The 25,997-nt window shown below is 42.7% G+C and overlaps 2 protein-coding genes and 2 long non-coding RNA genes across 24 annotated transcripts; 2 read left to right on the top strand and 2 right to left on the bottom strand.

Moving 5' to 3' along the window:
- Nucleotides 1–368: 368 nt before the first annotated feature.
- LOC118395445 (uncharacterized) lies at nucleotides 369–1,668 on the bottom strand. Its single transcript, XR_004827968.2, has 3 exons — nucleotides 1,288–1,668; nucleotides 861–920; nucleotides 369–716 (listed from the first exon to the last, which is right to left on the bottom strand). It is a non-coding gene; the product is annotated as an uncharacterized LOC118395445 (long non-coding RNA).
- Nucleotides 1,669–4,885: 3,217 nt separating this feature from the next.
- Nucleotides 4,886–18,208, top strand: si:dkey-9i23.6 (SR-related and CTD-associated factor 4). Of its 5 annotated transcripts, none has more exons than XM_052464607.1 (7): nucleotides 4,886–5,012; nucleotides 7,017–8,486; nucleotides 8,915–9,090; nucleotides 10,865–11,366; nucleotides 11,631–11,721; nucleotides 11,854–12,074; nucleotides 13,202–13,571. In XM_052464607.1, exons 2-7 carry the CDS (start codon nucleotides 7,017–7,019, stop codon nucleotides 13,298–13,300), a joined length of 2,559 nt encoding a protein of 852 aa, XP_052320567.1. In that variant the 5' UTR covers nucleotides 4,886–5,012; the 3' UTR covers nucleotides 13,301–13,571. The 5 variants fall into 5 exon arrangements, with proteins under 5 accessions (XP_052320567.1, XP_035645132.1, XP_052320566.1 ...); XM_035789239.2 differs by lacking the exons at nucleotides 4,886–5,012; nucleotides 13,202–13,571 and adding exons at nucleotides 6,163–6,345; nucleotides 17,478–18,208; XM_052464606.1 differs by lacking the exons at nucleotides 4,886–5,012; nucleotides 13,202–13,571 and adding exons at nucleotides 6,163–6,345; nucleotides 15,334–15,532.
- LOC127907935 (uncharacterized) lies at nucleotides 13,322–18,054 on the bottom strand. Of its 16 annotated transcripts, none has more exons than XR_008065590.1 (6): nucleotides 17,961–17,997; nucleotides 17,745–17,888; nucleotides 17,673–17,696; nucleotides 15,721–15,768; nucleotides 15,529–15,648; nucleotides 13,517–13,636 (listed from the first exon to the last, which is right to left on the bottom strand). It is a non-coding gene; the product is annotated as an uncharacterized LOC127907935 (long non-coding RNA). The 16 variants fall into 16 exon arrangements; XR_008065599.1 differs by lacking the exon at nucleotides 15,721–15,768 and adding an exon at nucleotides 15,649–15,696 and having other exon boundaries at nucleotides 15,529–15,600; XR_008065600.1 differs by lacking the exons at nucleotides 15,721–15,768; nucleotides 17,673–17,696 and adding an exon at nucleotides 13,322–13,468 and having other exon boundaries at nucleotides 13,589–13,636; nucleotides 15,529–15,696; nucleotides 17,721–17,888.
- Nucleotides 18,209–18,737: 529 nt separating the features above from the next.
- On the top strand, nucleotides 18,738–25,968 carry LOC118395444 (lectin-like). 2 transcript variants are annotated; one of them, XM_035789243.2, is made up of 6 exons: nucleotides 18,738–18,999; nucleotides 19,525–19,617; nucleotides 20,576–20,727; nucleotides 23,608–23,748; nucleotides 25,203–25,317; nucleotides 25,535–25,968. In XM_035789243.2, the coding sequence occupies exons 2-6, from the start codon at nucleotides 19,542–19,544 to the stop codon at nucleotides 25,606–25,608; spliced, it is 558 nt and encodes a 185-aa protein (XP_035645136.1). In that variant the 5' UTR covers nucleotides 18,738–18,999; nucleotides 19,525–19,541; the 3' UTR covers nucleotides 25,609–25,968. The 2 variants fall into 2 exon arrangements, with proteins under 2 accessions (XP_035645136.1, XP_035645135.1); XM_035789242.2 differs by having other exon boundaries at nucleotides 18,811–18,999; nucleotides 19,516–19,617.
- The last annotated feature ends 29 nt before the right edge of the window (nucleotides 25,969–25,997 follow it).

Raw genomic sequence — 25,997 nt, 5'->3', positions numbered from 1 at the left:
CTCGCACTTGACTGCTGATAACTACTTAATTGAGGAAAATGTACTTACTATGCCTGAGATAAATGCACTAACTGTAAGCTGCTCTGGATAAGTGTCTGCTAAATGACTAAAATGTAAATAATCATAAAGCAAAACATGTTTGAATTACCCACAATCCTGGAAAAATGGAGCCACTTGACAAGTTGTTGCAAGAACTTAAATTATGTTTTTTAGAAATATGATTACAATTGAGGAAATGAAATCACTACATTTAGTCTCTCTTTGGTTATCCTAATAAAGATACATACATTTTGAGCAACATATTAAATTGGATTTATTATAAAATGTTGGGGTAAAATTAAATGAACAAATCACTGAAACTACTTGAATTCATTTTTGATTAAGTATATTTGTATACATTTTTTTGTTGTCAATTTCAATTAACCCCAGAAATGTTTTTTACACTGGTGAATGACAGTAACAGTTTTGTTCTTTATCCTAGAAGTGGGCTAGGCCTATAAATCAGCATTAGTGGGAAATTAGGTGTAGTGGGACATTTGTGTTTGAGGGTACTGTACTATGATACTGTACACTATAAAGTAATTTCAGTGTGTACAGAATATTAAAGTAAATGGTAAGAGTGGGTGGGGTATGTTGCAAAGTCTGGACCCTCATCCGTGGCAAGGTAGCATCTGCCACACTTTCGACTTCAGGCCCTTGGTATTACAGCCAGACACCTAAGATACAAAATGCAAGAGAAGTATTAGAAATGACATACTATGTTAACATATTTCCCTCCCCCACCCCCTATATTTTTTTATATATACATTTGTTGTGACAGTCTATAAAAACATTTAAACTGGTAACAGTTATGTTCTTACCTTCATGTCTCCGGCCCAAACTTGGCACCGTTGGCCAGTTATAGTGTCTCTCCCCTGGCCCTGTTTAAAACAAAAACGCCACATTGAAATGAATACCCAGAGTTGCAACATCAATCAAGGGGCTTTTTTTCTCCTCTGAATGTGCATATAACGTCAGTCAATGTTGTTAGCAAGATTGCTCGCTACATAACTCGGCAACCAAGGACACAATCGGATAGCAAACTAGCCAACTTAATAACATTTCCCACATAATTTAGCTTGCTAGCAACTGCCAAGTTCATGTTTCAAGCTAGCTAAGTAGCTAACATTAGCATGCTAACCAAGTAACGTTAACTAGCTATCTAGCTTGCGTTATTATCGTGTTTTATGTTAATGCATTACACAAGAAAAACTACACACAAATGAAGAAAGCTGTAACATTACTTACTTGAGCAAACAAACTTTGCATTCCAATCTGCTGCATGAACAGATGAGAACAAAAAATGTTCAAACGCTTTGGTTCCATATTTGAACATTTCATATTCAGTCTATTGACTCCATTGAATGACCCACTATGCATGATCCAAAATCCAGGCTAGCGAATTGGTGCTCCATCTATTTACAGTCCCTTCAGAAAATATTCACACCTCTTGACTTTTTCCACATTTTGTTGTGTTACAGCCTCCCTTTGGGCATGGTGAAGTTTTTCATTACACTTTGAATTGTGTGTCAATACACCCAGTCACTACAAAGATACAGGTGTCCTGGGACTGGGGAAGGTGGTCCACCCACACAGACAGTGCTGTGAAGAAGGTGCAACAGCGCCACTGTCAGAGCTAGAAACACAAGCATTTCGTTACACCCGCAATAACATCTGCTAAACATGTGTATGTGACCAATAAGATTTGATTTGAGTGGCCAGAGAGGAAGGAAACTGCTCAAGGATTTCACCATGAGGCCAATGGTGACTTTAAAACTGTTAGAGTTTAATGGCTGTGATAGGGGAAAACTGAGGATGGATCAACAACATTGTAGTTACTCCACAACACTAACCTAATTGACAGAGTGAAAAGAAGGAAGCCTATACAGAATACAAATATTTCAGAACATGCATCCTATTTGCACAGCCTGGTCTCACAGACTAGACGTAACATAGTGAAGGTAAATCTGGGACACTCAAATTAGTATGATTTGTTGTGTTTGGAATGGTTACATAAGACATATAGCTACTTCAGGCAAAAACTAAAGTAGGGTGGTTGGTCTGGGTGGATGGGTGGGTGTATAATGCGAACATTAAGGACAGGGAAGTTTTTCAGGATAAAAAAAGAAACGGAGTGGAGCTAAGCACAGGAAAACCCGGCTCTGCTTTCCACCAGACACTGGGGGATGAAATCACCTTTCAGTAGGACACTAATCTAAACACAAGGCCAAATCTACACAGAGTTGCTTACCAAGAAGACAGTGAATGTTCCTGAGTGGCTGAATTTTGAAAATAATGCTTGTTCATTGATCCATAAACAATGAATGAACATGCACCTGTGGAACGGTCATTAAGACAATAACAGCTTACAGACAGTGGGCAATTAAGGTCACAGTTATGAAAACTTAGGACACTAAAGAGGCCTTTCTACCGACTCTGAAAAACACCAAAATAAGATGCCCAGGGTCCCTGCTGATCTGTGTGAACATGCCTTAGGCATGCCACAAGGAGGCATGAGGACTGCAGATGTGGCCAGGGCAATACATTGCAATGTCCGTACTGTGAGACTCCTAAGACAGCACTACAGGGAGGACGGACAGCTGATCGTCCTCGCAGTGGCAGAGCACGTGTAACAACACCTGCATAGGATCGGTATATCCGAACATCAAACCTGCGGGACAGGTAGAGGATGGCAACAACAACTGCCCGAGTTACACTAGGAACGCACAATCCCTCCATCAGTGCTCAGACTGTCCGCAATAGGCTGAGAGAGGCTGGACTGAGGGCTTGTAGGCCTGTTGTAAGGCAGGTCCTCACCAGACATCACCGGCAACAACGTCACCTATGGGCACAAACCCACCATCGCTGGATCAGACAGGACTGGCAAAAAGTGCTCTTCGCTGACGAGTCGCGGTTTTGTCTCAGGGGTGATGGTCTGATTCCAGGGGTGATGGTCGGATTCGCGCTTATAGTCGAAGGAATGAGCGTTCCACCGAGGCCTGTACTCTGGAGCGGGTGTTCGATTTGGAGGGGGTCCGTCATGGTCTGGGGCGGTGTGTCATAGCATCATCGAACTGAGCTTGTTGTCATTGCAGGCAATCTCAATCTCAATCCATACTGCTTGTTCTGTGCGTGATTTCCTGCAAGACAGGAATGTCTGTGTTCTGGCATCGCCAGCGAAAAGCCCGGATCTCAATCCCATTGAGCACGTCTGGGACCTGTTGGATCAGAGGGTGAGGGCTAGGGCCATTCCCCCCCAGAAATGTCCGGGAACTTGCAGGTGCCTTGGTGGAAGAGTGGGGTAACATCTCACAGCAAGAACTGGCAAATCTGGTGCAGTCCATGAGGAGGAGATGCACTGCAGTGCTTAATGCAGCTGGTGGCCACACCAGATACTGACTGTTACTTTTGACCCCCCATTTGTTCATGGACATATTATTCCATTTCTGTTAGTCACATGTCTGTGGAACTTGTTCAGTTTATGTCTCAGTTATTCACTCTTGTTATGTTCATACAAATATTTACACATGTTAAGTTTGCTGAAAATAAATGAAGTTGATAGTGAGAGGACGTTTCTTTTTTTGCTGAGTTTATAATTAACCTACTTAGACTGTGAATTATTAGGTATATCACTTTTTGTGTCATCCTCACAGATTTTAAATGCGTTATGTCCAAGTGTATGTCCACGTATTGTGTTTTTAAATTGGCAAATAAATCGAATCAAATTAAGATCAAACAAATTTAAGGTATTCCAAAATTAATGCTAAATTGTAATTATTTTCGCCTCTAGGTCCTATTTATTGCCTACCTCCCTACTCTTCTACATTTGCACGCACTGTACATAGATTTTTAAATGTTCTTTTAGTTTGTGTTATTGACTGTACGTTTGTTTATGTGTAACTCTGTGTTGTTGTTTTTGACGCACTGCTTTGCTTTATCTTGGCCAGGTCGTAGTTGTAAATGAGAACTTGTTCTCAACTGGCCTACCTGGTTAAATAAAGGTACAATAAAATAAATAAAAAAGGTGTTTATAAAATAAAACTGCTTGCAGCCCATGGCTGGCTGTGGTTAGCATGAACGTGGTAGGCCGCATTCGAGATGAGAGAAATTCCTTATTGCCTTTGTCTTTCAAATGGAGTAATGTCTCGATGGCTCACCTAGGGCTTATACCTTTCCCCTGAGTGGAGAGGACAGCTGTAGTCACATATTGAACGGCAAACTCCGCTCACTTTCTGGCTGTATGAATTTATAGGTGTTAAAGTAATTTAAATGTTGAAAGATAAGGATGAAATAATTCCACTCTGAAACCTTACAACGGTATGAAATTGATTAGAATCATACAATTATTATCTGATGGTTTTGTTTAGGTTTAGTCAGTAAAATTACATATCTGTACAATATATTTTATAGTGTCTTAAACACAGACTGTCTGAGCAAAATTCGGTGCCGACCTTGCTAGGGGCCTCTGAGGGATTTGGGAGAGGGCAGGGAGTGCTTCCCACGGTCTCCCTAATCTTTGTCGGCTGGGTAGGGATATAGTATGTGCGTAGGATACCTACTGTTTGTGTGTGAATGTAAGTGCGTAAGGAGCGAGTATAAAATGAATGGTTTTGTACAACGGACTAGCCCTCTCATGAATAAAATGGTTGACTATCGTAGCTGGGCCTCCGTCTGTTTCATTCAACCAGAAACTTACAAATTCTGGGGTTGCAGACGGAGTAGTTTAATTGAAGTGGTTTATGAACATTGAGAACATAATTCTCGTAACAATTTGGTCCTTCGAGCCGGATCTCAATATCTGCCTCTGCCGTCCCAAGGAACTGCTGAAAACCGTGCACGGGCGGATCCAGGATCCTTAAGACAAAGACCTGACCTCTGAATTGAGGGTTTATTTCAGGCCAGTGGTGGACTGGTACACGACAGGTGCTTACGAGACCTAACCTACATTTCTTTTCCCAGTCTACGTGACGAAGGTCAGTAAATCTTTATTCACGAATTTGGGAAATTGACGCTCGGGCTACATTCAGAAATATATTCGATTGTTTGTGTGTAGTTTAGGTGTTGATTTTAAAATTCCCACAGGGCATTTGTACCTGGTGACCTATTTTTAGAACTTTGTGTAGAGAACCCTGATATAGATAGTATTCTAGGTAATTGGAAAATAGGAATTGGGTGTAGAGCCACCAAGGCAACAGAAGAAGGTCCGTAATGACACGTGGTATCTGCAGTACCAGGTCCGTGATGACACGAGGTATCAGTGGCTACCACCAAGACTATCAGTGGACACTACCTATGTAAACTAACGGAAAGGAGATATACACATTAGAAAAGGTAGAGGGCAATTGAGTAAGAGATTATAGAGACACACACATAGTCAGGCAGGAGAGCAACTATAGTAATTGGATAACGGGAAAAGAGCACATACATAGATCATAGAAATACATACACATAGATTATGAGAATAAGCATAGTAACTACAAGGTTTTACTAACAATGGGCAGTAAATCCTCAAAGGAGGTTCCGGAATTAACAGGAGATGAGCGGTATATGCAGTTAAAGGATAAAAGAAATGTCTATTTCTGTTTAAAGTGGAGGAAGAAGTATGAATTTGACTGACCTTTAAATATAGAAAAACTGGAACCAATGATTAATCAATAAATAGGGTTTGTGGGGACAAGGTAGAGAAGCAACGGACAGAAGGGTTCGACACCACTCGTATTTGGCCGGCTGAAGCTAGAAAAAGAGAGGAGGGGGCCAAGAAAAAGGGAGCTTCTAAGGAGGATGAGGCACAGAAAGGAGGACAGGATTTAGCAACCTAATTGAGAAAGTGGATAGAGGCAGAAAACGGTGGAGGTGAGAAAAGACAAAGAACTCTGAAGAGAGAAGACAGAGAGGGACCTAAATGTTACAACTGTAGCAAGTCAGGACATTTGGCTAAGGAGTGTGAGGAACCATGCACGCATAAGGTGGGCCACAATCACCGAAACTGTGTGTTTTAATATAGCATGCCATGCCATGTTAAACTTTGAGTCACTGACACGCGGAATGGGGAAGGACTGGTTTTGGCAGTTTCAATGAGGATATTATTACACACACACACACACACACACACACACATGCACATGCAGGCAGAGGGAGAAGGCAGGAGGGAAGAGAGAGGCATCCAGAGAGGCATCCGGACATGTTAGAGTTGTGTCTGTTAGGGACACGTGGGAAAGAGAGAGAGAGAGGGACTAAAGGAAAGCAGAGGGCTCGAGGAGAAGAGGATGAAGGGAAGAAAACACGGAGGAAGAGAATAGAATAGTGGTAAGAGAAATTTACTGACTACGTCTAATTAGGGGTGTAAAATTCTGTTAACTTTCCCAAAGTTCCGGAGTTTTCCAGAAATCCTGGTTGGAGACCTCCGGATTCCCTGCGTATTCTCTCCTGATTATAGAATTTCTATAGAACCTGGGAATTTACCAACATTTTTGCAACCCTAAGTCTAATAAATCTGTAAAGAACTGTGAAGTTGCAGTGATTGAAATGCATGAACATTACACTGAGAGAGAGAGAGAGAGAGAGAGAGAGAGAGAGGATGTAGTAACAGCAACGGGTTTTTGTCCAGCTTCTGTAGGGGCATATAGGACATTATGAGTGAATCCAAACTGTGAATTTCTGTGAAATGATGCCATCAATGACCTGTGCTGACTTTGACACACACTGGTCAGAGAAAGGCTGACAGACAGGTCGAGGGACGGACGGACGGACAGATAGACAGACACTGAGTGTATTATTACTGTAGGGATGTGGTTATGAAACAACACTCTGTATGCCTCCAAAATGGCACCGTATTCCTTATGTAGTGCACTACTTTTTGACCAGAGCCCTATGGGCACTCTATCTGGAATGGGCCCTAGTTAATAGTAGTGCACTATAAAGGGAATAAAGTGCCATTTGGGACACATTAAAAAATCTCTGTATTTCTCTCTCTCTAGATGTCTGAGGCAGACAGTCACTCTGGAAGTATATCTCTGATCCAGTCCATGCTGCTCAGACTGAGCACTGCAGAAGACACGGATCAACCTCCTAACATACACCCTAACACGCACCGTAACACACACCCTAACACACCCCAACACCTCAGAACATCAGTGGAAACAGACAGGGGATTCTATGTGACCCCCCAGGACCACAATAATGCGGAGCTTATATTCCAAGGGAAGCTTGTTTCAGTGATTGAGGATGATGATAATGGTGATCATGTTCATGATGATAATGATCCACAATTGGAAGTTCTGACTGAGAGGGACAACGATCTGGAATCATCAGACAGGGATTCAGAGGAGAGAGAAGAGGGGAATTCCGGCATTCTATTTTTGGACGCAGGATCGAAAAAACTGGTCGACGAGGAGAAAGAGGAAACCAGCGAACCCCCTGCTGTGGTTCCCAGATGGGAGAGAAGGCAGTTGCTACCCTGTCCCCCTGGCCTGGATGCCAGACCACCGCCTCCCCCCGTTCCCCCCAAGAGGAAGGCTAAACCACCGCTACACCCTACAGGGCCACCGCCGCCGCCCCCTCCACCAGCCCTCGACCCTAGCCAGAGTGTCCCTGTGTTGGGGAGAGTGGTAGGCGAGGGCGCAGGCTGTGAGCTGAGGCCTACAGGGCATGGGAGAGGGCCTGGAGGCCAGGAGGAGGATGTGCTGTCATCCTCAGGGGATAGGCTGTCTATGTACTCAGCTGTCATCCTCAAGTCAGAACGCCGATTCTCACAGCCCCTTCTGGATCCTACTCTGGACTCTACAGCACAGAGGGGTGGGGGGGTGCAGCAGTTGGAGACGACTGTGTCCGTGGCAACACAGGACCCTTCCCAGCTGAGGGGGAAGGATATAGGGCGCCCCCCTAAAGCCTCTGAGCCGGTGGGGATGGGGGTAATGGGTGTACCCAAACCCTTGGAATCGATCGCACCCAAGCCGCTTATACCCAAACCTCCACACGGAAACAGATCTCTGCCCCAGGGACCTGAGAGGAGAGCCCAGGGCAGTCCAGATGGAGGTGCCTCTTCTGGGTCTGAAACGAGAGACATCCCCCCTGACCTCCAGTCTATACCTCCAGAGACAGAGGGAGTCAGAGAACCACCAGAGCCTAGCGAACACATCGCAGATGGGAGCGAGAGCCCCAGAACCCCTGCCGAGTTTAGGTGTAACACGGAGGAGGGAGGTTTGATGGAAGGGGGGAGGAATTTAGAAGGCACACATGAAGTTGTGGATCAGGACGCTGCAACATGGGGTGGTGGGGGTGTGCTTGGGTCGAAACACCCGAATATTAAGACAATGAAGGGAGGAAAGGTGAAGAAATTTGCCAAGAAGATGATGAGCAGATGGAAGCAGAGTCGAGAGGAGAAGAGAGGGAATGGAGAGATTCAGGAGGACGACGGAGAAAAAGAGGTGGAGAGCGAAAGGCCATTGGTAAGTCTTTCTTGCTCATTTAATGCGACAACATTGCATTTGTATTCTCTCTTTTACTACAATGAACTATCTGACATTAAATGATGAATCAAATATTGCACAATTGTCCTCTTACCGTGTTATGTTAAAACAGGTGAACCTCGACCAAGATCGACACCTAGTCGGACTATCTGACATTGATTAAGAACGAAGTCGCCCTCTTTTTGTTTAGGGTGACAACAGTGTGATTCTTTGCTGTGGTCTCTTTTTGTTTAGGGTGACAACAGTGTGATTCTTTGCTGTGGTCTCTTTTTGTTTAGGGTGACAACAGTGATTCTTTGCTGTGGTCTCTTTTTGTTTAGGGTGACCACGGTGTGATTCTTTGCTGTGGTCTCTTTTTGTTTAGGGTGACCACGGTGTGATTCTCTTCTGTGGTCTCTTTTTGACAGGTGAACCTCCGTCAAGATCGACATTCAGTTAGGTTGCATACCAACATGTCCGTCATAGAGGAAGAGGAGGACGAAGAGGAGAAGAGGAGTAGTGAGGCTGCTCCGCCGACGATGGAGCCGCCCAGCCAAGCTGAGACGGAGAGGAAGCCTGTGGGACAGCGTGCACGTTTTCAGAGGTGAGAGACAGAATGAGATGGAGTAAGAGGAGGAGGAGAGAGAGATGTTTTCAGTGGTGATGGAAAGGGAGTCTTGGGGAGTTTGCATCCACCACACCCTCTCTTTATCCTTGACTTTACTTAAGGTACTGTGCTTGCCATAGCAGAGCTCACACATTCCTTGGTCTCTCTGTGTGTGTGTGTTATGTTGATGAAGTTACAGTAACTCAGACACTACTTCCCCATAGCTGTCATGACTTCCTGGGTGCCCTGAAGTCACCACACGCACATTCTGTGCTCCGAGCTGTTAGTCCAGTCAAGTGGCATTTTTGCAATCTCGTTTTTTACACAAGTATTTGGTGAATTGTCCCACACAACGACATAGGCGATCCCTTCACCTTGACAGGAGGAACTCAATGAGATGTGCAGCATTGTAGGACCAGTGTGAACGCCCCCCTGCAAAAAGAACAAAAAACAACATTATTCTGGATCCATTCTTACTGTGTAGGTGATGCATTTTTTTGCATACAGTACATCTTTGTTCGTGTCAATGACAGATATATATATATTTAAACTTACTGTAGAATAAAATCATTATAGTCCTCATCATAATTGTACATTACAGTATGCATCCCTTTCCATGACATAGACTGACCAGGTGAAAGCTATGATCCCTTATTGATGTCGCTTGTTAAATCCACTTCAATCAGTGTAGATGAAGGGGAGGCAGGTGAAAGAAGGATTTTTATGAGACATGGATTGTGTGTGTGTGCCATTCAGAGGGTGAATGGGCAAGACAAAAGATTTAAGTGCCTTGGAATGGGTCATGGTAGTAGGTGCCAGGTGCTCCAGTTTGAGTGTGTCAAGAACTGCAACGCTGCTGGGTTTTTCATGCTCAACAGTTCTCCGTGCGTATCAAGAATGGTCCACCACCCAAAGGACATCCAGCCAACTTGACACAACTGTGGGAAGCATTGGAGTCAACATGGGCCAGCATCCCTGTGGAATGCTTTCGACACCTTGTAAAGTCCATGCCCCGACAAATTGAGGCTGTTCTGAGGGTCAAAAGTAGGTTTAACTCAATATTATTAAGGTGCTCCTAATGTTTTGTACACTCAGTGTATATCATACTTTATATGTTTATACTTTACAAACATACATTTTTATTCTGTCGTTCTCAAAATTAGAATATAGGTTTACCAAATGTTGAAGTGATGATCAATTAAGAGCAGTTGGGATTAAGTAATAGAGCAATGTATTTTAACAAATGAGAACAGAATCATATCAAAAGTAATGTGAACATTGCATTGTGAAAGGCTATTACTTTATATGAACATGTATTACAACGTGAAACTTGTGTTTCTAGATTAAACACTGATTACGTGTGGTGAAAAAGTGACTGTGTAATTTTGTGTGTTGTACTTTGTCAATTGAAGGTGTTATTAAAGTTTTGAAATAATTGCCTTTTAGATGATATGTTTAGAGTTTTTTTTTTACAAACTAGAGTTGTGGAAATGTACCACATACTTGTGAAAAGTGTTATTATATGTATTTGTTTAAAGAAATGTGACCACTTGTTTCATCAACCCATGACAGATGACATAATATATATGCTGTTCCCCAAATGGCACCCTATTCCCTATATAGTGCACTAATAGGTCAAATGTAGTGCACTTTATAGGGAATATGGTGTTTGATCAGTGCCCTGTTCAAATGTAATGCTCTATATTGGAAATAGGGTGCTATTTTGTGACGAAACCATTGACTTCAGTGTTTTTCCGCCTCTATTTTACAGCTCCTTCAGCTCTTTCAAGTTCAACTTCAGTCCCATCAGCTTGGTGGACGAGATTCTAACAGGAGAGGAGTGGTCACCATTCCTGTCAATTAAGGATAGTCCCGCCCCCTTACTGTCCGTTTACCAATCAGAGGCTGCTAGCCAACACGGTGGTGATAAAGGCGACCAATTAAAGACTGAACCAGAGTTTCGCCTCCCCAACGACGTTCAACATAACCACGAGGACATAGGCCATTCTTTATATGAGGATGTTCACTTCAGCCAATCAAGTTCGAAGGAGATTGTGGACAACCAATCGGACAACAGACAACAGGAAGTAGACAACAACAATGACACTGGAGCTGATGCAATTGCTGTCATCAAACCGAAGATACTATTGGACAATGATGCAGCGGAGGAGAGTGAGTTGGACCACTCCAGACCCATATCTAAGGACATCCATGACTCTAAGTCCCCCATAAGGAACCAATCAAAGGACCATCTTGACTTCTCCTGTGTTAAGGTGAGCCACACGGTGGGATTGTGGGCATTGTAGTCATTTAAAGTGCAGTTGTAGGCCTCAGTCTTGTTCTTATTCTCTCTCTCGCTCTCTCTTTCTTTCTTTCTCTCTCTCTCTCTCTCTCTCTCTCTCTCTCTCTCTCTCTCTCTCTCTCTCTCTCTCTTTCTCTCTCTCTCTCTCTCTCTCTCTCTCTCTCTCTAAAATCTCTCTCTCTTTCTCTCTCTCTCTCTCTCTCTCTTTCTCTCTCATTCTTTCTCTCTTTCTCAGTCACTTGGAGTTCTGGACAGTTCTGCTCAGAAACATAAAATTCATCTGAGCAAAAAGAGAAAGCACAGACTTCCGGGGCTAAAGACGAGAAGTAAGATTGAATGACTGGAAAACGAGATGAAAGATTCTGTGAAAATAGACGTCTGGAAAGGAGTTGGACAAAAGCTGAGACGCTGAAATATAAAAAACATGTCTGCTGTTCTCTCCTTCTTTCCTGAAACAGAGACCTTCAAGATAAGACGCACTGCAATCAAAGCCCCGGAAATCAAATTCCTCAAACCCTCTCCTCCTCCCACCCTCTCTCCCACATCCCTCCCTTCTTCCTCCTCTTCCTGCTCCTCTCCCTCCTATGTCTTTCCGTCCTCTGTTTTCTACAGCATCCCTCCCTCCGCTGAAGAACACGACCCTGGGACAACACCGACACAGGGCAACTTCTCCGTTAAGGTCAGAGTTCATTTGACCCCTTAACCCTTGGCAACATTTTTGAACACTGTAACATTAACATGTGTCTCTGAAGTGTGTCTGAAATGGCACTCTACTCCCTAGTCTACTACAGGAATAGGGTGTAATTTCATACAGACTGTTGCTTATTCATGAACGTAATAATGTATATTAGCATCACTAGCCAGGTTTCCATCCAACCTTGTTATGCCAGTAAAGCACAAAAATGTCTGGACATGCCTGATGGACACAACACACTTTCCAAATGTCGACAAAAAACAAAATAAGCTAGGTAAGGTGGGATATTTTTGTGTCTGTAAAATGAATAATGTGAGAAATGTCAGTGGAAGCACCTTTATCATCAGATATTGACATAATAACCATCATACCAACAGAGAACGAGCAAGTAAGCATTTCACTGTACTTGTGCATGTGACAATAAATACACCTGTATGTGCAGATATTGATATAATAACCATCATATCGAAGTGAACTTGGATTCAGGTGATATGTGGTGTGGTCCTCCCACTATGACTCTGGGAAAACATGCAGTTTATTAGGCTACGGATGAAATAAATGATGAATGAACTTTACTTGGTGGGGAAAGTGCACAGTGATGAGCTTGATCCTGGTTTGACAAATCAAAATAATCTGGTTATTTTTGTCCATAATAATCTCATAATGTATGCTAAACCAGCACTGTAACTGTATCTAACTGTTGGCTAGAGAGCACGTGCCAAAACCAGAGTGGGCACATTCACTATACAGTCTAATGCAAGAAGTGTTTTCACAAAACCGTCAGTGGAGTTGAACATGCGAAGGAAACGCATTTAACCACAACTTATTTTTATGTGAACTATGTCATCACGCACAGCTTTTTATCCACAACAAGTCCATTTGAATGAAACATCCCTGGTGGGAAAGTGTGCAAATTGTTTTTAGGCGGATTTTAGAATATTCACATGGAAATCTGACGCCAATTGGATGGAAACCTAGCTATTGGCAGAGACCACTTCAGTACTCCAAAGATTTCAAAATGGATCTTCTCTCTCTCTCTCTCTCTCTCTCTCTCTCTCTCTCTCTCTCTCTCTCTCTCTCGCTCTCGCTCTCGCTCTCTCTCTCTCTCTCAGACCACTGAAAGCAGCAGAAAGCCTGATTCAAGTCCCAAGCCTCCTCTGTCCAAGTTCATGACAGTCCTGAGAGACAAAACCAAGAGGAAAATTAAATAGTGAAGAGAACTAGGTCTTGGTGATCAAATAGTAACCCATAGCTCCCTCTACTAGCCCCTACCTGCACCCTACTTCTAGGCCCTACCTGCACCCTATCTCTATCCACTACCTGCACCCTACCTCTAGGCCCTACCTGCACCCTACCTCTATCCACTACCTGCACCCTACCTCTAGGCCCTACCTGCACCCTACCTCTATCCACTACCTGCACCCTACCTCTAAGCTCTACCTGCACCCTACCTCTAGGCCCAACCTGCACCCTACCTCTATCCACTACCTGCACCCTACCTCTAAGCTCTACCTGCACCCTACCTCTAGGCCCAACCTGCACCCTACCTCTAGGTCCTAGCCCCTACATATTTGGTGTTTACAGTTTTATGTGTAAGCGAAAACGCTGCAGCTGCACACAGTAATGAAATGAACAGACATATCTTTGATCAAATTATTCTCTTGCTATATTGAGTGTCTTATCAACACTTTTAATCACAAATACATCATTTCTCTAACTATGAATGAGATTCTGTCAGATCTGAATAAATTGATTAATTTAAGTACAAGTATATGGTGTTGCATGGTGAAATGATTGAGGGTCATAAGAAGTGAGAGATCTGACGATTATGAGGTGTTGGGGAGTTTTCAACACTTTTCAGTAGTCAGCCTCTAAGACGGCGTTCATTTAACTGTAGTTCATTGTGCTATAAAGTAAGCATTTCACTGTACTTGTGCATGTGACAATAAATACAGTGCCTTGCGAAAGTATTCGGCCCCCTTGAACTTTGCGACCTTTTGCCACATTTCAGGCTTCAAACATAAAGATATAAAACTGTATTTTTTTGTGAAGAATCAACAACAAGTGGGACACAATTATGAAGTGGAACGACATTTATTGGATATTTCAAACTTTTTTAACAAATCAAAAACTGAAAAATTGGGCGTGCAAAATTATTCAGCCCCCTTAAGTTAATACTTTGTAGCGCCACCTTTTGCTGCGATTACAGCTGTAAGTCGCTTGGGGTATGTCTCTATCAGTTTTGCACATCGAGAGACTGAATTTTTTTCCCATTCCTCTTTGCAAAACAGCTCGAGCTCAGTGAGGTTGGATGGAGAGCATTTGTGAACAGCAGTTTTCAGTTCTTTCCACAGATTCTCGATTGGATTCAGGTCTGGACTTTGACTTGGCCATTCTAACACCTGGATATGTTTATTTTTGAACCATTCCATTGTAGATTTTGCTTTATGTTTTGGATCATTGTATTGTTGGAAGACAAATCTCCGTCCCAGTCTCAGGTCTTTTGCAGACTCCATCAGGTTTTCTTCCAGAATGGTCCTGTATTTGGCTCCATCCATCTTACTTTCGCAAGGCACTGTACACCTTTATGTGCAGATATTGATATAATAACCATCATATCGAAGTGAACTTGGATTCAGGTGATATGTGGTGTGGTCCTCCCACTATGACTCGGGAAAACATGCAGTTTATTAGGCTATGGATGAAATAAATGATGAATGAACTTTACTTGGTGGGGAAAGTGCACAGTGATGAGCTTGATCCTGGTTTGACAAATCAAAATAATCTGGTTCTTTTTGTCCATAATAATCTCATAATGTATGCTAAACCAGCACTGTAACTGTATCTAACTGTTGGCTAGAGTACGTGCCAAAACCAGAGTGGGCACATTCACTATACAGTCTAATGCAAGAAGTGTTTTCACAAAACCGTTAGTGGAGTTGAAAAGGCGAAGGAAACGCATTTAACCACAACTTATTTTTATGTGAACTATGTCATCACGCACAACTTTTTATCCACAACAAGTCCATTTGAATGAAACATCCCTGGTGGGAAAGTGTGCAAATTGTTTTTAGGCGGATTTTAGAATATTCACATGGAAATCTGACGCCAATTGGATGGAAACCTAGCTATTGGCAGAGACCACTTCAGTACTCCAAAGATTTCAAAATGGATCTTCTCTCTCTCTCTCTCTCTCTCTCTCTCTCTCGCTCTCGCTCTCGCTCTCGCTCTCGCTCTCTCTCAGACCACTGAAAGCAGCAGAAAGCCTGATTCAAGTCCCAAGCCTCCTCTGTCCAAGTTCATGACAGTCCTGAGAGACAAAACCAAGAGGAAAATTAAATAGTGAAGAGAACTAGGTCTTGGTGATCAAATAGTAACCCATAGCTCCCTCTACTAGCCCCTACCTGCACCCTACTTCTAGGCCCTACCTGCACCCTACCTCTATCCACTACCTGCACCCTACCTCTAGGCCCTACCTGCACCCTACCTCTATCCACTACCTGCACCCTACCTCTAGGCCCTACCTGCACCCTACCTCTAGGCCCTACCTGCACCCTACCTCTAAGCTCTACCTGCACCCTACCTCTAGGCCCTACCTGCACCCTACCTCTATCCCCTACCTGCACCCTACCTCTAGGCCCAAACTACACCCTACCTCTAGGCCCAACCTGCACCCTACCTCTAGGTCCTAGCCCCTACATATTTGGTGTTTACAGTTTTATGTGTAAGCGAAAACGCTGCAGCTGCACACAGTAATGAAATGAACAGACATATCTTTGATCAAATTATTCTCTTGCTATATTGAGTGTCTTATCAACACTTTTAATCACAAATACATCATTTCTCTAACTATGAATGAGATTCTGTCAGATCTGAATAAATTGATTAATTTAAGTACAAGTATATGGTGTTGCATGGTGAAATGATTGAGGGTCATAAGAAGTGAGAGATCTGACGATTATGAGGTGTTGGGGAGTTTTCAACACTTTTCAGTAGTCAGCCTCTAAGACGGCGTTCATTTAACTGTAGTTCATTGTGCTATAAAGTAAGCATTTCACTGTACTTGTGCATGTGACAATAAATACAGTGCCTTGCGAAAGTATTCGGCCCCCTTGAACTTTGCGACCTTTTGCCACATTTCAGGCTTCAAACATAAAGATATAAAACTGTATTTTTTTGTGAAGAATCAACAACAAGTGGGACACAATTATGAAGTGGAACGACATTTATTGGATATTTCAAACTTTTTTAACAAATCAAAAACTGAAAAATTGGGCGTGCAAAATTATTCAGCCCCCTTAAGTTAATACTTTGTAGCGCCACCTTTTGCTGCGATTACAGCTGTAAGTCGCTTGGGGTATGTCTCTATCAGTTTTGCACATCGAGAGACTGAATTTTTTCCCATTCCTCTTTGCAAAACAGCTCGAGCTCAGTGAGGTTGGATGGAGAGCATTTGTGAACAGCAGTTTTCAGTTCTTTCCACAGATTCTCGATTGGATTCAGGTCTGGACTTTGACTTGGCCATTCTAACACCTGGATATGTTTATTTTTGAACCATTCCATTGTAGATTTTGCTTTATGTTTTGGATCATTGTATTGTTGGAAGACAAATCTCCGTCCCAGTCTCAGGTCTTTTGCAGACTCCATCAGGTTTTCTTCCAGAATGGTCCTGTATTTGGCTCCATCCATCTTACTTTCGCAAGGCACTGTACACCTTTATGTGCAGATATTGATATAATAACCATCATATCGAAGTGAACTTGGATTCAGGTGATATGTGGTGTGGTCCTCCCACTATGACTCGGGAAAACATGCAGTTTATTAGGCTACGGATGAAATAAATGATGATGAACTTTACTTGGTGGGGAAAGTGCACAGTGATGAGCTTGATCCTGGTTTGACAAATCAAAATAATCTGGTTCTTTTTGTCCATAATAATCTCATAATGTATGCTAAACCAGCACTGTAACTGTATCTAACTGTTGGCTAGAGAGCACGTGCCAAAACCAGAGTGGGCACATTCACTATACAGTCTAATGCAAGAAGTGTTTTCACAAAACCGTCAGTGGAGTTGAAAATGCGAAGGAAACGCATTTAACCACAACTTATTTTTATGTGAACTATGTCATCACGCACAGCTTTTTATCCACAACAAGTCCATTTGAATGAAACATCCCTGGTGGGAAAGTGTGCAAATTGTTTTTAGGCGGATTTTAGAATATTCACATGGAAATCTGACGCCAATTGGATGGAAACCTAGCTATTGGCAGAGACCACTTCAGTACTCCAAAGATTTCAAAATGGATCTTCTCTCTCTCTCTCTCTCTCTCTCTCTCTCTCTCTCTCTCTCTCTCTCTCTCTCTCTCTCGCTCTCTCTCTCTCTCTCAGACCACTGAAAGCAGCAGAAAGCCTGATTCAAGTCCCAAGCCTCCTCTGTCCAAGTTCATGACAGTCCTGAGAGACAAAACCAAGAGGAAAATTAAATAGTGAAGAGAACTAGGTCTTGGTGATCAAATAGTAACCCATAGCTCCCTCTACTAGCCCCTACCTGCACCCTACTTCTAGGCCCAACCTGCACCCTACCTCTATCCACTACCTGCACCCTACCTCTAGCCCCTACCTGCACCCTACCTCTAGGCCCTACCTGCACCCTACCTCTAAGCTCTACCTGCACCCTACCTCTATCCACTACCTGCACCCTACCTCTAAGCTCTACCTGCACCCTACCTCTAGGCCCAACCTGCACCCTACCTCTATCCACTACCTGCACCCTACCTCTAAGCTCTACCTGCACCCTACCTCTAGGCCCTACCTGCACCCTACCTCTATCCACTACCTGCACCCTACCTCTAGGCCCAAACTACACCCTACCTCTAGGCCCAACCTGCACCCTACCTCTAGGTCCTAGCCCCTACATATTTGGTGTTTACAGTTTTATGTGTAAGCGAAAACGCTGCAGCTGCACACAGTAATGAAATGAACAGACATATCTTTGATCAAATTATTCTCTTGCTATATTGAGTGTCTTATCAACACTTTTAATCACAAATACATCATTTCTCTAACTATGAATGAGATTCTGTCAGATCTGAATAAATTGATTAATTTAAGTACAAGTATATGGTGTTGCATGGTGAAATGATTGAGGGTCATAAGAAGTGAGAGATCTGACGATTATGAGGTGTTGGGGAGTTTTCAACACTTTTCAGTAGTCAGCCTCTGAGACGGCGTTCATTTAACTGTAGTTCATTGTGCTATAAAGTAAGCATTTCACTGTACTTGTGCATGTGACAATAAATACAGTGCCTTGCGAAAGTATTCGGCCCCCTTGAACTTTGCGACCTTTTGCCACATTTCAGGCTTCAAACATAAAGATATAAAACTGTATTCTTTTTTGTGAAGAATCAACAACAAGTGGGACACAATTATGAAGTGGAACGACATTTATTGGATATTTCAAACTTTTTTAACAAATCAAAAACTGAAATGATAGAGGGTCGTCAGAAGTGAGAGATCTGACTATTATGAGGTGTTGGGGAGTTTTCAACACCTTTCAGTAGCCAGCCTCTGAGACAAGGTTCATTTAACTGTAGTTCATTGTGCTAGAAAGTAAGCATTTCACTGTACTAGTGTCACCACACAACAACAGAGTGTTAACAGGAAGTCTGCATCTCAAATTGCACCGTAGTCCCTATATAGGGCTCTACTTTGGACCAGAACCCACAGGAATAGGGTGCCATTTGGGACGCAGGAGTAGAGGGGTGGGTATCTGTATCTGCAAGGACGGGGTGAGAATTACAGGGAGGAGGTGAGATTACATTTGCTATAAAAAAGAAGGGAATACCAAATGAGAGAGAGAGAGCGGGAGAGAGAGAGAGAGAGAGGGAGAAGCAACCTAGTCCACACTCTGGTAAGGTTATTTTTCAGATTCCATTGTGCAAATGTTCCTTTTTTTGTGCCTTTGCATTCATTTTTTAAAAGGAGCTATACATTATATACATATCATTGTTGCATTGTAATTTCAGAAAATGTCTTTAATACATCTACGGTAATAGTGGAATGATAGTGTTTCACAATATTTATTTATTGGGGCACACAAAATTGCATTCTAATAGTGCACCCATCCAAACGACGGACTTTTGTTGTCAAATGGGACAGCTGATTGTTCCAGAGGCTGTGGCACGTTACAATCGGTTAGCGCACGGAGCCACTCAAATTAACAAACCGTCAGGGCTCGGTACTTCTAAATCGCCAGACACAGTCGATTTGAGAACAAGAGATTTGTTTTAATGTCATTCACAGCATAGTGCTATAGACTATGATCTCAGATAATTTACCTGGTGAAATAAAGGTTAATACAATTGATTTGTTTATAAATGCATTTATTTAAAGGAAACCGTTAACTGATTGAGTTGTTTGTTTTAAGGAAACGCAGAATCAGAGGAAGCCAAGATGAAGTTTGTCAGCCTGATTGTGATGATGTCACTACTTGGGACAAAAATGGCTTTGACATTCCACAGAAGTACCGGTAAGAGAGTTGCATTGATTACAGTATGTGTTTTGATCAGGGGCACAAAAAATGCAGTCCCCCCCCGACCCCAGTGAAAGTTGCACCCCTGGTTTTGATGATAGTGCTGAAAGTTTTATTTACATTTTTCATGGTGATTATCGACCACAAGTTCTAAAAAAATAATCTGTTCTAAACCTGAAAATGTGCTTTCCTCTTTCATGTACAAATGAAATTGAGATTCTTTGCATTCTTTACACAAATGTAGTAACTTACAGTATTTTTTGTTGCAGTAGATGTTATTGGTTATAGACTGAACGTCACACCCATTTACAATGATAGATTATGATCAAATAGTAAAAGCCTAAACTAACACAATACTTTTAATATAATACAATGTTAAAATATGCAATATATACTAAACAATAATAGTACAATGACAATATTGAGGCAGCAGGTAGCAGCCTAGTGGTCCTTCTGTAGCTCAGTTGGTAGAGCATGGCGCTTGTAACGCCAGGGTAGTGGGTTCGATCCCCGGGACCACCCATACGTAGAATGTATGCACACATGACTGTAAGTCGCTTTGGATAAAAGCGTCTGCTAAATGGCATATATTATTATTATTATTATATTAGAGAGTTGGGCCAGTAACCGAAAGGTTGCTATAACGCATGCCTGAGCTAACAAGGTGAAAATCTGTTGATCTGCCCCTGAACAAGGCAGTTAACCACACTGTTCCTAGGCCGTCATTGTAAATGAGAATTTGTTCTTAACTGATTTGCCTGGTTAAATAAGAGGTCTTAGGTAGGCATTTCTTAGGCCCCTGGGCTATATGGTGTGCGCATTGATCAGTTTAGTGAATTATGGAATGGGAGAGTTCTGTTTGCGGCCTGTGAGTGTCATCGGAATGTTCAGCTTGTGGCTGTTTTCTCAGTACATAAGGTCCCAGGAGAGTAGTTATTCTATTATTGTCCCCTAGGTGGCGATGATGCTCCAGTGTATCTCCAGGATGAGACTGCAGTGTGTGACATGCCCAAAGCCTGTGACCTGAAGAATTATGAAGACTGGTACAGGCTGGGCTCCTACTGCATCAAGTACTTCAAGGCTGCCCTCAACTTCACCGAAGCGGAGGTAAACAACATTCTATATAACAGGAGAACGACATTATAACATGAATCAAAGCATGTTACTGCTCTACCTGGAGTCAGTCAGCCTGTTCATTCCAATACAATGGCAATACAGTGAAGTGAAGGTTAAATCCAATGTGTTAATTAGAGGTGCCTTCTAATGTATTCATCTTACTCCCACTGGCGGACTTACCATTATGCAGAAGAGGCAATTGCCTCAGGCCTCACATCATTTGTAGGCCGTCATTGTAAATAAGAATTTGTTCTTAGCTGACTTGCCTAGTTAAATAAATAATAAGGTTGAATAAAATAAAAATCAAGAAGCCTCATGACCTGGGCATAATTAAAATTAAAATATATAAATATTTTTCCGCTGAGGCCCCCCCCATGCTTTGTTTGAGGCATAATAAATTAAAAAGTAAATAAAAAAAATCTGCATCAAAATGTGTCTAAACGAGAGATTTCTGTGTTTTTGCATTGCCTGGCTGAGGTAAAGCTACAGGAGATATCTCGAAAATTGGTCTTCTCACAAAAACATCTGTAGCGTCCAAACGGTTTGGCCTAGAAAATGTATATGACCCCTCTATGGAAACATAAAACCTTCACGAACACGATGGTGTTTCGGTTGCTCTACTGTTCGTCCCCCCACAAGTGTCACGGGACTCGGTAAACGGTAACATGGTAAAAAAGATTAGCATTTTTTCCTGAGCTTTCTTAGTCCTATATCTCTCAGATCTTCATTTTAATTTAATGTTGACTATCTGTTTTTCCATGTATGAATGTGTTATTCAATGCATTTCTAATAGCAGTAAGGCCAAATGCAAATTATAACAACACCCCAAAAATTATACCTACAGTGGTCCTAAAATTCTAAATCAAATATCTAAATTATCCTTGGTATGACCATCTTAAAACAATTCCATATGTTAGCTTAGTAGTAATCTCGCGTTGTCATACGTCCAAATCAAGTCGCTGTCACGACCTCCAGGGTTGTGGAGTAACAGATTTTTTAAAAAAAACAGTAACTGTAATCCATTACGTTACCAGCTAAAATATTGTAATCAGATTACAGATACTTAAAATTTCAGAACCTGGAGGAAAAACACAATTCTGATTTGTCAGAAGTCTATACACAAAATCGACATGCATCAACTTATTTTGATCATCAACATCTGACCTTTTTAACCTGTCTCTCCTCTCTGGGGAGGTTCCCGTTGCTTGGGAGGCAGCCACAGTGCATCCTTTATTTAAAGGGGTAGATCAAGCTGATCCTAACTGCTATAGGCCTATTTCTATTTTGGCCTCTTTATCAAAAGTGTTGAAAAAACTTTGTAAATAATTAACTGACGGCCTTTCTTGATGTCGGTAGGATTCTCTCTGGCATCTGGCTTCCGCTCAGGTTATGGATGTGTCACTGCAACCTTAAAGGTCCTCAATGATGTCACCATTGCCCTTGATTCTAAGCAATGTTGTGCTGCGATTTTTATTAACTTGGCCATAGCTTTTGATACGCTAGACCATTCCATTCTTGTGGGCCGGCTAAGGAGTATTGGTGTCTCTGAGGGGTCTTTGGCCTGGTTTGCTAACTACCTCTCTCAAAGAGTGCTGTCTATAAAGTCAGAACATCTGCTGTCTCTGCCACTGCCCTTCACCAAAGTAGTACCGCAAGGCTCGATCCAAGGCCCCACACTCTTCTCAATTTACATCAACAACATAGCTCAGGCAGTTGGAAGCTCTCTCATCCATTTATATGCAGATGATACAGTCTTATACTCAGCTGGCCCCTCCACGGATTTTGTGTTAAACTCTCTACAACAAAGCATTCTTTGTGTCCAACAAGCTTTCTCTGCCCTTTACCTTGTTCTGAACACGTCCAAAACAAAGGTATTGTGGTTTGGTAAGAAGAATTCCCTTCTTCCAACAGGTGTGATTACTACCTCTGAGGGTTTAGAGCTTGAGGTAGTCACCTCATACAAGTACTTGAGAGTATGGCTAGACTGTCCGTCTCTCATATCAAAGCTGCAGGCTAAAGTTAAATCTAGACTTGGTTTCCTATATCGTAATCGCTCGTCTTTCACCCCAGCTGCCAAACTAACCCTGATTCAGATTTATAGAACGGCAAGTAAGGGTGCTCTCGCGGCTAGATGTTCTTTACCATGAGGCTATCAGATTTGCCACCAATGCTCCTTATAGGGCACTGCACTCTATACTCCTCTTTGAACTGGTTGTCTCTGTACACCTGTCGCAAGACCCACTGGTTGATGCTTATTCATTAAACCCTCTTAGGCCTCACTCCCCAGGGACGCCTGGTTTTCGACGAGGCCTTTTGACTCGAAGGGGATACAATTCACATTACTTCAGTAAAACGATAGATGCTGCTGATAATACTGCCATCGTCGTCGAGGCAGAGGACATCTATGTGTAGCCCATAACTGATGCTGGTATGACATGTCATACATGGGCTATTATAGCAAGACAGTGGCGCTGTTTCGCATGCTTGGATGCTTTCTCCGGTGAGATAGTTTCAGCCACTTGCGAATTGAAGGACATTTGGCAGGTGCACAGCTCAGACGCTGGAATTATTTTGGATAAACGTGCGAAGGTAACCTTCTTTTTGAAGTGATTTGTTTAATTAACAATCAGATAAAACATCATGATTGGTTGTGTTCATGGCACATTAAAAGGTAATGCATTTTTATAGTTAATTACCCATGAAAAGGAAATGGTGCATGTGCATAAGAGTGGCCTCTGACTGGCCTCACTACGTCAGCACCTGCTTACTCGCTCTCTCTCTCCTTCCTCCCGCTCTCTCTTTCTCTCTCACTAATTCACTCTTTCTCTTCCCACCACCTAATTCTCCTCTTCTCTCTCTCATCCTTCTCAGACACAGTGCAGGTCTGCTGCCCCCGGTGGCCACCTGGTGTCGGTGCATAACAGTCAAGCCAACGCCAACCTGCTTTGCGTGGTGATGAAGAACAACGCCAAAAGCCCTCGCATCTGGCTGGGAGGCTTCGAACTCTTCAAGGTAGGAGAGGAAGAGTGATGGATGGAAGGAGTGATTAAGACAGGGTGGATAGTGGGTGGAGGGAGGCAAAGTCATGTGGGAGGAAAGAGTGACATGGGGAAAGAGAGAAGCTTTGCAGCACAACATTTAACATTGAACATATAATTGTCGTAATATCTACATTTACAGTATTCAGACCACTTGACTTTTTACACATTTTGTTACATTACAGCCATATTCAAAAGTGGATTAAATAGTTTTTCCCCCTCATCAATCTACACACTACCCCATAATGACAAAAACTGTTTTTTAGACATTTTTGCAAAAAATGGAAATATCACCTTTACATCTTTCTGTAGTTTGCTCCGTTCATATTTCCCTCGATCCTGACTAGTCCTCCCGTCCCTGCTAATGAAAAACATCCCCACAGCATGATGCTGCCACCACCATGCTTCACCATAAGGATGGTATTGGCCAGGTGATGAGTGGTGCCTGGTTTTCTCCAGATGTGACACATTGCATTCAGGTCAAAGAGTTCAATCTTGGTTTCATCAGACCAGATAATCTTGTTTCTCATGGTCTGGGAGTCCTTTAGGTGCCTTTTGGCAAACTCCAAGCGGGCTGTCATGTCCCTTTTACTGAGGAGTGGCTTCCGTCTGGTCACTCTACCATAAAGGTGCTGCAGAGATGGTTGTCCTTCTGTCAGGTTCTCCCATCTCCACAGAGGAACTCTGGAGCTCTGTCAGAGTGACCATCGAGTTCTTGGTCACCTCCCTGACCAAGGCCCTTCTCCCCCGATTGCTCAGGTTGGCCGGGCGGCCAGCTCTAGGAAGAGTCTTGGTGGTTCCAAACTTCTTCCATTTAAGAATGTTGGAGGCCACTGTGTTCTTGAGGACCTTCAATGTTGCAGACACTTTTTGGTACTCTTCGCCAGATCTGTGCCTCGACACAATCCTGTCTCGGAGCTCTATGGACAATTCCTTCGACCTCAAGTGGGAACTTATATAGATAGGTGTGTGCCTTTCCAAATCATGTCCAATCAATTGATTTTACCACAGGTGGAGTCCAATCAAGTTGTAAAAGCGTCTCAAGCATGATCAATGTAAGCAGGATGCACCAGAGCTCAAATTTCGAGTCTCTTAGCAAATGGTCTGATTATTTATGTAAATAAGGTATTTCTGTTTTATATTTTTAATACATTTGCAAAAATGTACAAAAAACTGTTTTCGCTTTGTCATTATGGGATAGTGTGTGTAGAGTGATGAGGATTTTTATTTATTTAATCAATTTTAAGGCTGTAACATAACAAAAAATGGAAAAAGTGAAGGAGTCTGAATACTTTCCAAATGCACCGTACATTTGTTTTTATCCCCACGGTCTTTCTATCACTCCCCTCTCTCTTCTTCTATCCACATTTATATCACTCCCCTCTCTCTTCTTCTATCCACCTTTCTCTCTCTACCTCCTTCTCTCAGTCTGGTAAGTTTGTGTGGACTGACGGCTCCAGCTGGAACTTTGAAGCGTGGACCCCTGGGGAGCCCATCTCCCGCTGGACGAGCCGCGAGGACTGTGTGGAGATGAACTGGAGCAGTAAGAGATGGAGGGGGGAGTGATGGGATGGATGGATGGTTTTTACTTGCAATGGCTGTGATATGTGTTTGTTTTCACCTACCTTAGTTGAATGCACTGGCTAACAGCTGAAATGACAAAAACGTGAATGAAACATTTCTTGGAAGGTTTTGAACTCACATTTTAACTTCTGTCTGTCTGTCTGTCTCTCTCTGTATATTTGTTCTCTATCGCCAAGAAATTGGGAAATGGAACGACCACACGTGTTTCACCAAGAAGAGCTACGTGTGCTCCTTCAAGAACAGAGTTTGAGGACAAATATCCACGCTCACATACTTAGTATGAAGCAGCAATGTATTGGGCATGCTTTCTCCAGTGGTGTGTTGGTATAGACTGTGTGTCTGTCTGTGTAACACCAACCCAGTCCCCTTGCTCCTCTCTCTTGGGTTGTGACCGAAATGACACCCTGTTCCCTATAGAGTGCACTACTTTTGACCATAGCCCCACGGGCCCCCTGGTCAAAGTAGTGCACTATAAAGTCATTTTGGACTCATCCTGCTCCTTTCCCCAACCCACAGATCTCCCACGGTGAAACCAAACCACATAGAGAGGTGCCTGCTTTTAGCAAACTGAAAAATGCATTAAGATATATATATAAATAAAGAGTGTTAAGCAAGTAAACAACTAGAGTTTTTGTTTGT

The sequence above is a fragment of the Oncorhynchus keta genome, chromosome 16, assembly GCF_023373465.1.
Source record: "Oncorhynchus keta strain PuntledgeMale-10-30-2019 chromosome 16, Oket_V2, whole genome shotgun sequence".
NCBI classification, from domain to species: domain Eukaryota; kingdom Metazoa; phylum Chordata; class Actinopteri; order Salmoniformes; family Salmonidae; genus Oncorhynchus; species Oncorhynchus keta.
The sequence above is the reverse complement of the archived record's forward strand: the minus strand, read 5'-3'. Positions and strand labels throughout refer to the sequence as shown.